At 43.0% G+C, this 12,858-nt stretch overlaps 1 protein-coding gene across 1 annotated transcript in view; it reads left to right on the top strand.

Annotated features, from left to right (window-relative positions):
- Positions 1-12,858, top strand: part of itpr2 (inositol 1,4,5-trisphosphate receptor, type 2) — a 47,859-nt gene that overhangs the window by 22,606 nt on the left and 12,395 nt on the right. Inside the window, exons 25-43 of the mRNA XM_079501615.1 lie at positions 49-217; positions 484-651; positions 2,930-3,016; positions 3,181-3,306; positions 3,443-3,565; positions 4,320-4,520; positions 4,896-5,147; positions 5,274-5,399; positions 5,596-5,724; positions 6,372-6,492; positions 6,878-7,059; positions 7,206-7,339; positions 7,946-8,054; positions 8,990-9,110; positions 9,585-9,778; positions 10,055-10,244; positions 11,255-11,508; positions 12,285-12,485; positions 12,673-12,783. Coding sequence (XP_079357741.1) covers positions 49-217; positions 484-651; positions 2,930-3,016; positions 3,181-3,306; positions 3,443-3,565; positions 4,320-4,520; positions 4,896-5,147; positions 5,274-5,399; positions 5,596-5,724; positions 6,372-6,492; positions 6,878-7,059; positions 7,206-7,339; positions 7,946-8,054; positions 8,990-9,110; positions 9,585-9,778; positions 10,055-10,244; positions 11,255-11,508; positions 12,285-12,485; positions 12,673-12,783 — 2,998 coding nt within the window. The remainder of the gene's footprint in view (positions 1-48; positions 218-483; positions 652-2,929; positions 3,017-3,180; positions 3,307-3,442; positions 3,566-4,319; positions 4,521-4,895; positions 5,148-5,273; positions 5,400-5,595; positions 5,725-6,371; positions 6,493-6,877; positions 7,060-7,205; positions 7,340-7,945; positions 8,055-8,989; positions 9,111-9,584; positions 9,779-10,054; positions 10,245-11,254; positions 11,509-12,284; positions 12,486-12,672; positions 12,784-12,858) is intronic.

The following is a 12,858-nucleotide window of genomic DNA, read 5'->3' as shown; positions in this document are numbered from 1 at the left end:
ACTGTACAATGTATGTATCTGTCTCTCTGTCTGTCTGTGTCCTCTCAGCTCAGAGTATGATTGTGCAGTGGAGATGGATGAAGATGGTGGTCGCACATTTCTGAGGGTTCTGATCCACCTCATCATGCAGGACTACCCTCCTCTAGTGTCTGGATCTCTCCAGCTCATATTCAAACATTTCAGCCAGAGAGCTGAGGTCCTGCAGGCCTTCAAACAGGTAAATAGCATTTCTACATGCTACATACCGGTACTACTGTATCATCATATAGTTTTGATTAAAAAACATATCCCCAAAGGGGGCCTGGTGTGGAATTCTTAAGCCTTCATCAGGACTAACTCGCTTTATTTCCTCCCAAAGAGTGATATGTTAGCTGAGTTCAGTTGGCTCTCAAACACCTTGGTCTCTCTCAATTAATCTGTATGCTTATTTCATTTCTCTTTTGTCGGTGTGTGCGTGGTGTGTCTATGTCTATGTGCTGCCAGGTCCAGTTGCTAGTGTCAGAGCAGGATGTGGAGAGCTATAAGCAGATCAAGACTGACCTGGACCAGTTGCGTCTGACCGTGGAGAAGTCTGAGCTCTGGATTGAGAAGAATGGAGGTTTCAACCCTGAGGACTCAGGGGACAGGCAGGCCAAGGAACTGAACAATGAGGTACCATGTTTTTAACATTTAACACCAGAATGACCAAGGCAGTCATTTTCACCCGAAAGGGAAGAAAATGCCAGCACTCAATTCATGTCCTTTTTACATGATGTATTTATTTACCTCTGACGAGGTAAATAAATTGTGTTGTGACAACGCTGAGGAAGGCCCACTAGGCCGAAACGCGTTCGCAGTTTGATCGTCAGAGGTAAATAAATTAATCATGTGAAAAGGACATGTATTGAGTGCTGGCATTTTCTTCCCTTTCTGATGTAACATCGAGCCTTGTTGCACCATGAAGGATTTTTCTCTAACCTAGAGTGTTGCGGGTTGTCTGCTTCGGCAGTCTTTTTCTCCTCAGTCATTGTCTCCACCAGGCCGAAGGCATGGGGAGAGAGTATGTTTTGCACTCCGTCCGTCCGGGGAGAGAGTATGTTTTGCACTCCGTCCGTCCGTCCGTCCGTGTGTCCGTCCGTCCGTCCGTCCGTGTGTCCGTCCGTCCGTGTGTCCGTCTGTGATCAGCTAATCTCCGGCACTGTTAACCCGGGCGATGCCACATTTTGCACACACACTCCCTGGATGCCAACGATTAACCTCTGCCCCAAAATTTCCAGAACGGCCTGTTATAGCGCCACCAGGAGGCCGCTTTGTGCAAAACAAGTTTTTGGACAGTACACCTACAGATTTTGTCCAAACATCACGCAAATTGGTACACAGTCTCTCTAGAGCCATTCAACGAAACGGGTCTTTCAGATTTCTCAGACTCCATCCTGATTGGCTAACATTGGCTCCCAAAGTTCGCAGGAGTGCTTAGTTTCAAACAAAATGCTGCAAATCATGAACACATCGTGTGATTTCCGTGAAATTGCGCATGCACATTCCCACTAGGCCGAGGAAGAAATGCCACGTGAACATTTTCAACTCAGCCTCATGGTGGCGCTATAACTGGCCGAAAAGTGTTTTTACCTCCAACTGCTTGGATTTGTGGATAACTTTGTATGCCAACTCCCTAGAGGCCAAGGAAAAACCTTTGCCTGGAATTTTTCACATCTGCTCTTTATAGCGCCACCAGGAGGCCGACATATGTAAAACACATTTTCTAATATTACTCCTTCAGATGTTATCCAAATTTCACGCAAATCGGTACACATGCTCTCCATAGTCATGTGATCAAGACGGGTTTGTGTGATTTCTCATAATCCACCTTCATTGCCTACGATTGGCTTCAAAACTTTTCAGGAGTAGCCCGCTTTGTACCCATTTTGTACAAATCACCACAACTACTCAACGCAGCGTCCGATTTCGGTGAAACTGTGCATGCATATTCCCACTAGGCTGAGGAAGAAATGCCACTTGACAGTTTTCAAATCAGCCTCATGGTGGCGCTACAACAGGCCAAGCTGTGTCTCACACACACACACACACACACACACACACACACACACACACACACACACACACACACACTCCTATTCTCCTGGTGGAGACCTGTGCCCAGAAGGGCACTTTTTCTAGTTTTCACCTGACATTTAATAAATTACCTTCTTTAAACCCTTTAAATTTGATTCTTCACCACACACTTGTTGAGTAAAACATTTGAGTGGAAATGGTTTATTTTGTTAAAACAGCTCTATAATCTGATAGTACTCCTTTCTATAGACTAGAGTGTTTGTTCAATAACAGGAGTCTCCATTTCTCTCCGCATTTTCAGCTCGAGATACCAATTTTATCCAATCAGAATAGAGAACTCAGCCAGGATACAGATTAAATGAGTGAAATTGAAATTATATATAAGAAATTAGCAGGCAATATTAGAACTGGAACACTATAAAAATGAAGCTGATAAATGGGTACTCTCTCCTAATTGGCTGAAAATGTGTCGCCTACCTGAACATGTATTTGAAAGAGCTGGAGAGACGGGGAGACCCCAGGCTGTGACTGAACAAACACGGTAGCAATTGTGTAGTACTAACAGAATATAGTGCTTTAACCTTTTAACAAAAACCTTTAATCTAAACTTGGTTATTACTACTAAGTTAGTAGTAATAACCAAGTTTAGATTAAAGGAAAATAGTAACAATCATTAGGCTAATGATAGTTAGTAGTACTAACTATCATTAGCCTAATGATTGTTACTATTTTCCATAGATGTAATTGAAGGATCAACAATATTATCTTGTCAACTGAAGTGCCAGTACAGAATGTATTTCTGTACTGCACACCAGATTGTAGAAGTAGTGACTAAATACATATAGTTGCTAAAGATCAGTATGTGTATGTTTCACAGGAGGTGATCCTGAGCCCAGTAACGAATGGGGATATTAAACCAATGATTGACGGTAACAAAGCAAACAACTACAACATTGTCAAAGAGGTAATCTCTGTTCTATTTCATTTCATTGTGCACTGTCTGTTTCAAGATTCAAAGATATTTGTTTGTCATGCTGTAGTTTTGTCATGCTATAGTTAATCATGAAATTCGATTGTGGTGTCATTAATGTGAATGTGTGTGCGTGCGTCCCTCTGTCTGGTCATTAGATCCTACTACGTCTGAGTAAGCTTTGTTATCCTGCTAAGAAGAGCCGTGTTCAACAGCAGAGGCTACTAAAAAACATGGGGGCTCACAATGTTGTACTGGACCTTCTACAGATCGATTATGAGAAGGTGAGCCTGCTTTACGGCTTGTTCCTCTCCCCCTCTGACCCTCACTGAAATCCTCCTGAAATGTGATGCCTTTCTTCAGCTGTCTGCTTCTGCCTTTAAATCGTATCTCTCTTTGTCTGACTATATCAATTCACAGACGGATGAGAAGATGAATGAGATCATGACCCTGGCCCATACGTTTCTCCAGAACTTCTGCCGAGGGAACGCTCAGAACCAAGTTCTGCTCCATAAGCACCTCTACCTGTTCCTTACCCCAGGGGTACGCTCAGCTCTGATATGCTCTGATATACGTGTATGCTATTCTGAAGCCAAAACGTCTAAGGCCTCGCTGTATGCATATCTGCAAGCACATGATGCTTATTAGTGATGATTTGTGAATGAGGATATGTCCTGGGTTGGACAGTCATGTATACCAGGGGTTCTCAACCCGTGGGTCGCGACCCCTCGGGGGGTCGCCAAATTATTTTAGGGGGTCCCCAAATTATTTTCAAAAAAAAAAAAAGATTTTTTTTTTTTATTTTTTTTTCACGATTTTTCAAAAATAGCAGACCTACAAGCTCGTAGCGCGCCACTCGGTGGCGCGCTATGAGCTTGTAGATCTGCTATTTTTAAATAGCTAAATTATAACAATGCTTAAAACACCAAAAGGGGTTCCCGCCCAAAATGGTTTAAGGTTATTGTAGCAGTCAATTTATATTGGGGGTCGGGAGGGGGCGGGGCGGGGGTCCCGAGACGTTGCCAAAGCATTTCCGGGGGTCCCCGGCCAAAAAGGTTGAGAACCCCTGATGTATACTACAATAACATTTTGTTATCAAGAGCAACAAGGGGAAAACATAGCAGCATCAAAATCTGTCTTTATAATATTCATTACTATATTTGAGGTATTGTAACAAGGTCTAAACTATATTTCATACTTTTATTTTGTCCCAATGACTCAACACAATGCACGTGTGTACCACTATCAATATTATATTGTACAGAATATTGAACTATCACTACTTTTTTTCATCCAGTTGTTGGAAGCTGAAACGATGCGTCACATCTTCATGAGCAACTACCATCTATGCAATGAGATCAGTGATCGTGTGATCCACCATTTTGTCCACTGCATCGAGACACACGGGAGACATGTTCAGTACCTTAAATTCTTGCAAACCATTGTGAAAGCAGATGGCAAATATGTCAAGAAGTGCCAGGACAAAGTCATGACAGAGGTGAGAATAATAACTTGTATCTTTGTCTATCAGTGTCATGTACAGCTCAAAATGTTGTCCGTACCAGGGTTTCAGTGTGGTGCAGGGCAGGGGGTAACTGGTCCTAAATTAATGTATAATCTGCCATTAACCATGTTGCTTCTGTTTTCATTGGGGAAGATACTTTTTCTCTCAAAAGAGATTGTTCTGTTTTGTAAATAAATATGAAACTGTGTGTGTGTGTGTGTGTGTGTGTGTGTGTGTGTGTGTGTGTGTGTGTGTGTGTGTGTGTGTGTGTGTGTGTGTGTGTGTGTGTGTGTGTGTGTGTGTGTGTGTGTGTGTGTGTGTGTGTGTGTGTGTGTGTGTGTGTGTGTGTGTGTGTGTGTGTGTGTCCAGCTGGTCAATGGAGGCGAGGATGTGCTGGCGTTCTACAACGACCGCTCGTCCTTCCAGGTGCTGCTGCAGATGATGCACTGTGAACAGGAGCGGGCGGACGAGGACGGCGCCCTGGCCTACCACAACACTCTGGTGGAGCTGCTGGCCGCCTGCACCGAGGGCAAGAACGTCTACACCGAGCTCAAATGTAACTCTCTGCTACCTCTGGACGACATCGTTAAAGTTGTCGCAGATGTCCACTGTATACCAGAGGTGAGGGGTGCAAACAGATTCATAGAATGGTACTGCCCATAGAATGCTACCAGAACCTGAAGTCCATCTCTGTGGTTTACTGTTCAGTCACTCAAGTGCATCCTTTTCTGCTGTCTTGTCGTGTAGGTGAAAACGGCCTACGTGAATTTTGTGAATCACTGCTACGTGGACACTGAGGTCGAAATGAAGGAGATCTACGTCTCCAACCACATTTGGAAGCTTTTTGACAACTTCCTGGTGGACATGGCCAGTGTAAGGCTTTTTAGGATTTTAAAAGGCCCTCAATGTTCATACCTTAAAATGTAACTTAAAGTCTATGTTTACAGTAATGGTACATTTCCTTGTTAGGGGCACGCTCGCATATTGCATGCAGTGGATGATAGACTCATGAGGCTAGAGTGGAATTGCAAATGACGAACGATTTTTGCTTTGCTTTTTGCTCGTTCAGGTGTGTAACAGCACCACCGACCGTAACCATGCAGACTTGGCCCTTGAGAAGTACGTCACAGAGACAGTGATGGCCATTGTCAAAGGCTTCTTCAGCTCCCAGTTCTCTGTGAACAACTCCAGCCTCCAGGTACCCTTCTTCTACACACAGCTGAAGTGTGGAGCGTGGAGAGAATCTGCCCTTGGCCAACTTGTAACTACTTATATAGTTGAGAGCAGTATAGTTTTTTTTTGTTTGATCTGCTCCCACAGAGGAAACCATTTTCTAAATCTACTATGTTTATATTTGCCAATAAATGGATTTTGGGCTCTTGTATATGGAATATCTTTTTCTATACTTTAGTATATTGAACATACTGTAGTACACTGAAGCATGTACTTTAACTTTTAACCTTTAACACTGCAACCCTCAAACAGTACTGGTGTGTTGTTCCCTCTCACCTTCACCTTCAGGCCATCGATATTGTCCTTTTCTTTTTGCTGAGGTTTGCGTGATCTGCGCAAAAGGACAGTTAACCCATTTTGGGCGGGAACCCCTTTTGGTGTTTTAAACATTGTTATAATTTAGCTATTGAAAAATAGCAGATCTACAAGCTCATAGCGCGCCACCGAGTGACGCGCTACGAGCTTGTAGGTCTGCTATTTTTGAAAAATCGTGAAAATATTTATTTCAGAAAACTGGAGGATTTAGAAGTTTTGAGGTCAGGCCTAAATGGGTCAAATGATAAGGGACAATATCGGTGGCACCCAACTGTACATCCTCCCACTCTCTACCAGGCAAACCAGCCCATCTTCATCCAGCTCCTGCAGTCTGCCTTCAGGATCTATAACTGCACCTGGATCACCTCGGCTCAGAAGGCAAACATAGAGAGCTGTATCAAAACACTGGCAGATGTTGGTGAGTGTTGAATATTGATGAGAGCAGAATGAGTAGGCCACAGCTTTGAGGACACTAAGAAAACACATATTTTCCAGCCTTATATATTAGGATTTTTTTTTACATTTTGTTTCATGGTTGTGTGTACAGTATGTTGTGTATTGTTCTATGTCACAAGGTTGACCACAATGGAATCAAGCTTCAGCTTTTTTGTGTATAGTCCATGTTGGCATTGTCTAAATTGACGACACTATTGCAATTTTTTAAACTGCCAATAAAGTATACCATCTATCGATCTATATCTAATAATACTGATCACATCTTAAGGTATATAAAATGAGTGCATGTCAACGTTGCCTAAGTAAAGTTATTTGGATGGCTAAACCCCCCCCGTCCTCTTCCCCAGCCAAGGCAAGGTCCATAGCCATCCCTGTGGACTTGGACAGCCAAGTCAACACACTGTCTCTGAAGGTGCACAGCAACATGGTACAGCGGGCCGCCAAGGACTGGAGGATTTCGGCACGCACGCGGCCCCGCAGGGAGCCCTTGGGTGGACCTGACTACAAAAACATCATAGAGAAGCTGCAGGTACACATAAAGTCATCTTTATATTGTCCTATTGGTTTATTCCTAGGAGTGTCCCAGGCTGTATTCCATTTGAGCATTGCTTCCTGCACTAAAGTATTTTTTTACTTTGTGTATATGTGTGTGTGTGTGTGTGTGTGTGTGTGTAGGGGGTTGTTGCCTGTCTAGAAGAGCAGTTCAGCCCAAAGGTGCATGCCGAGTTCTCTGTACTAGTGGACGTTCTCCACAGCCCAGAGCTGCTGTTTCCAGAGGGTGGCCAGGAGAGTGGAGCCTTCATGTCTAAGTATGTTATGTCCAAACTAAAGTGTTCACGTGCCCCATCAAATGCACACACCAAAGGGTCGTGTGCGAGAGCAACAAGAAGAGGAAAGTTATTGCATACAGTCTATGATGCTGTCCCTTTAGTTATTATGTAACGACTGCAGCCTTTTGCCAGGAAGGCACAATACAGGAACAATAATTTTGTGTTTGCACCAAACTCTCCTGTTGGTGGGTCAACAGGTAGTTAGCTAAGCTGTCCTCTTGTCTTCCCTGTCCAACCAATCACATGACCCATACCCAATGCCCTGTGAACCCTGACCTTTAACCTCTTTAACCTTTAACACATGTATTGTGAAATAGCTGTACATTTGCCTACTTTGTACTTTTACTATATTTTAATTTATTATAACCATTATCACAAGCCTATTCGGTTACACTCTCAACCTCATTTTGAAACGCTGCCTACATGTTGCATTCTTTGTTGTACATGAATGTATGTAACTATGTATGTCTAATTGTCTATTTTGATATTCACTCTCAAAATATACTGTATGTGTGAAAAGCATACTTCTTGGTCATTAAGAATTGATGATTGATTGATTGATTCTGATATATGTCATGCTCACAGACTAATCAAACATACAAAGAAGCTGACGGGCAAAGAGGAAAAACTTCGTATCAAGATCCTACAGACTCTCAGGGAGATGCTGGACAAGAAGGAAAGCTTTGAAGAACCTGTGAGTACTTAATGTGGAGCATCTCCAAAACTGGGGTATGAAAAGCGGCTGGTGATATCTCAATTTGATCATCAGGTTTCAATTGGGAATTAGATGAAATTGTCTCTAGCCTGTCCTGCTGCCTCTTGGGGTTTGGTGCATTTAGTACTGCGTGGATGTGCTTACTGCTTAGATATGCTGTGCCCTAGTCGCTGCTCTCTCAGGTCTATGGGCTGGGAGAGAGTCGCTCATCAGTATGCTTTGAGCCTCGATGTGTTACATAACACGGGGAGGCACTTGAGGACACACTGGGGGAGGCTTTCACAACCTTTCATTGCCAGAGGCCTGTAAGGTTGAGTAGAGTTTTTGAGTAGACACGTTTTTGTGTGTGCGTTAGTGCCCTCCTGGGGGACCAGGGGAGGGGAGAAGGGCCATGACAAATTGTCATCCTTATAATTATCTTATTTAGAAGGGTGCGGACGTTTGCTGCAGCCAAACAACCATTTTTTATGGTATGTTTGCTTTCATATAAAACGGAAAGCATCCAAACAGGAACTCGCTTTGCTGTTAGCAGTTACTTAATGGTGAAAGGTACATTTTCCGCCATCTTGTTGCTCATTTCAAATGATCATCTTAATTTGTATGTGTTTGTGCCTGCCTTCGAAGAGATGAGTAGGATTTGGGTTATAAGCTTGACAGTGGGCACCTATTAATCACTCCCATTAGGTTTAAAACTACAACCTGCTTGGTACTGTTACAGAAGATTGGCTTAATTGGATGTTAAATATTGTATCTTTATTTTTGATGTATCTGGTATGCAATACACATACAGATGTTATATATATTTGATAATGTAAAAAAAGATGCATTTTTCTGGAGAAGTTAAAACAATAGCTCATGTCAAAGCCTGAAGTGTTTGTGTGCAGATAAAAAAATAATAGTACTTGTCTCTGCAGGGGAAAGTGTTAAGAAAGTCTCTCCTCACGCGCTACTTTCGAAATCAAAGGCTTCACCCCAAATCAGACTCTGGAAGTGGGAACAGCTCATCAGGAGGCTTTGCCAAGCCATCATCTGGAGGTACTGAGAAACGCAAACAGTAACACCAGCAGTAGGTAGCTCTTCTCTGCTGGGAAGAGCAACAAACACCACAGCAGCACTCGGGTGCTCTTTTATTGTCTCAGGCAGACTTCTAATATACTGTGTAATATATATACAGGATGCAGTATATGATGAATTTTACACCGTAATATATCTGTTTATCTTTAAGAAAAGTTAACTATCATTTTTTGTAACCCAACACGTTTCTTTGTCATTTAATGCACTATATCGTTATACAGGACTGTGTAATAGCCATTATACAAACATCACGATGCGACGCATTGTGAAATTGAAAGTGAAATTGGTGTCTCTAGGTTTTATAGATGTTCAAATATTAGCAAGAGCTGGTGACTAAATAATAATTCTTTGGAACACAGGTTTCCACCCGACATTAAAAATATACTAGTGTAGTATATACAAAGTATATATGATGAATATTACACTTCCACACAGGAGGGTCCCCAGTGGCAGTGGTGGACTCTGACAAGCCAGGCAGTACTATGACGGAGATTCAGTGTCTGCTAGACAATGTCGGGGCATCAGAGCTTGTCATTGACCTCATCGTCGACAACAAGAACCACCGTGTGTTTGAAGAGAGCCTCCTTCTGGGCATCGCCCTCCTCAAGGGTGGAAACACACAGATACAGGTACACAGTCAACTCTAGAGTGTCGCAAAAATGGACCCATAAAGGTCAATGGACAGTTGGGGACCCATAAAGGTCAATGGACAGTTGGGGACCCATAAAGGTCAATGGACACATGTGCATGTGCCACACGGTGTGGCACATGCACATTATCAAACCCAACATTGATTAAACTGCAAGCCAGTGCATAAATAATGACGATACCCAGTTCAAGCACGCTGATTCAGAAGTTGTGTGAGTTTGCCAGTAGTTTATTTTTTCACTCTTCCATCCTCCCAGAACTCGTTCTACAAGCAGCTGCACAAACAGATAAAGTCTGAGAGGTTTTTCAAGGTTTTCTACGACCGTATGCATCTGGCCCAGCAGGAGATCCGATCCACTGTGTCCGTCAACATGTTTGATGAACCTGTCAGCAGCAGCAGGATAAGAGACGATTTCAACGACGCTACCCTTCTCGGGTTCAAGAAAGGTACAGTCACTTTCTGATTCTGATTGGTCAATTGCTGAATTCAGCGGTGTGTTATTTCTTGATAAGGACAGCTAACATAAGAGCTGTATAACAGACCGCGCTGCCTAATCAAAGCCCCAGAGCACCTGCTGCGTTGCTTGGATTTTATATCGTATCCAACATGACAGCTATGTACACAACAATGTAATTTAACACACAATGTAACACACAATGTAATTTACTACTAAGCGTTGCTCTCAAAAATGTATTTAAAAACATTTGAAGCGAGAAATAGACGATGCAGTAATCAAAAATGTATTGTATTTTATCAACACTTACTTTAACCATAAACTCTGAGATGGATACAGTAAAGGTGACTCTCCACCAAAAAGACTCTTTCCATCTCCAACAGAGTGCAACAGACTAGCATTAGTTCAGCACAAACTAGGACGGCCGATGGAACATTGTTTTTGCGCATGCAGCACAGTGCAACAGTGTTGCCAGTGTTGCCAGGTCTGCTCATTATAAGCAATGTTGTTTTCCTGTAAAGTCGCTTAAGTATTCATAGTTGCTTTTGTTTGGGCTTGTTATTGACTTTCTGAAGTGTAGTTGCCTTTTTGGGCTTGCTTTCAAGATTATTTTTGAAAATAGCTGATGTAATTGGGCTCAAGTGGTGAAACTGGTTGCTTCTGTTGGGCTTGCCGTTACACTAAAGCCCTAACCACACCAAAGGGTCACCATGCAACTCCTTGGGTCCAAACGGTTGGACGGTAAGGAGTTAACGCTGAAACCGTCTTGACCATTTGGCGTGGTTTGGGCCATTGAATTCCATGCGTTGAATCACTTGGGTCAACATGCAACAAGACATATCACACCGCAGGGACAACGCTAAAACCGTCTTGACCCTTTGGTGTGGCCAAGAAGGAGCGCATTTGTCGAGCCAGTATCATAAAGCCTGGCTGAATGACCATGAGGTCGATCGTAGATTCCTTGACCCCGCCCTAATTCTGTCTGTCCTCTGTGCCCTATAGGGAACGACTCAGGTCTTCACATGAGGGAGGACATGCGGGGCCAGTTGACGGAGGCTTCTTCTGCAACCTCAAAGGCCTTCTGTACCTTCAGGAAGGAGCTGGACACAGAGCTGGAAGGTCTTGGTCAGATCGGCGAGGTGTTTGGGACAGAGGAGGCCGTAGTGGAAGTTCAGATGAGCCCTGCCATCACCATCATGCAACCCATCCTGCGCTTCCTGCAGCTACTCTGTGAGAACCACAACCCAGACCTGCAGGTAATGGTTGCGGGTCCCGACCCACAGGTTGAGAACCACTGCTCTACCTTGTGTACTTTGAAAACACAACTAAAACAATGGTTGAAATGTCTTAAACAAGTGACCAGGCATTGATGCTTTTAAAATCTTATGTCAAATTAGTCTTTAGACATTGTTTAGGTATTAGACTTTAGTAGGTATTTGTGTTCTTAGTTTAAAATGGGTATGGCATTCTTAAACACCACAACATCAACATGACAAAAACAAAGCACATACAACTACAAAACAACTGCATAAAAAATATTGTACGTGTGGCGACTACTGATGGAAATGAGCTTCTAACTAAAACCAGCATGTTTACATCAGATCATGTTCAGTTGATTGAATTCACGTTCATGTATTGAATATCCACTGATGTGCATTGTCCCGTCTAAATAAACAAACAAAGTAAATTTAAGTAGATTGAGAGAGGGTGGAAGACAGTAGAGACTATGTACAACTGGTTCCTCCCCCTATGCAAAGTGTCTTTGGGTACTTAGAAAAGTGCTATATAGAGTTGAGATATTATTAATATTACTCTATCATAACTGCTGTAGGTAGAAACGGAACTGCATAGATATTACTATTATAAGGGCATGCGTCCTGGTTGATATTCAAGCAATATTACACGAGAGGGTGTGTGCGTTATCACGATTCTTTGCACGCCAGTGATGTGGTCAGGAAGAAGGCAGAGCCGAGTTACGCAAGCATCACTGAACTGAACTGTTGTATAATTGTATTTTCTGTTCTGAATCCAGAACTTTCTGCGAAACCAGAACAACAAGACCAACTACAACTTGGTGTGTGAGACACTCCAGTTCCTGGACTGTATTTGTGGCAGCACCACTGGAGGCCTGGGGCTGCTGGGTCTCTACATCAATGAGAGCAACGTGGACCTTGTCCGCCAGACTTTGGAGACCCTCACTGAGTACTGCCAGGGACCCTGTCATGAGAATCAGGTAGGAACCACATTACTTGGTTTTCACTAAATGAAATACTCATGCCTCCCCCCAACACACACACTCTTATGTTATTCGTTATTGATTTGTCAAACAATACACACTGCCACTATGCAATTCTTATGAGACATGCTGTTGTTATCTGAAGTGATGTGAAATCAACCTGGGTCCCTCTTATTGTAACCAGTCCTGTATAGTCAAGCATGAGTCGAATGGTATTGACATAATCATCTCGTTGATCGTCAATGACATCAACCCCCTGAGCAAGAATCGGTTGGACCTGGTCATGGAACTTAAGGTAAGAAACCCCTGTCTCTCCGAGAGCCCATGAAATGATAGTAGTAGTAATCTCCCATGTAGATAGGAAAATAGG

Source organism: Electrona antarctica (assembly GCF_951216825.1).
Source record: "Electrona antarctica genome assembly, chromosome: 5".
In the NCBI taxonomy this organism is placed as follows: domain Eukaryota; kingdom Metazoa; phylum Chordata; class Actinopteri; order Myctophiformes; family Myctophidae; genus Electrona; species Electrona antarctica.
Note: the sequence above shows the minus strand (reverse complement) of the source record. Positions and strands in the feature narration are given on the sequence as shown.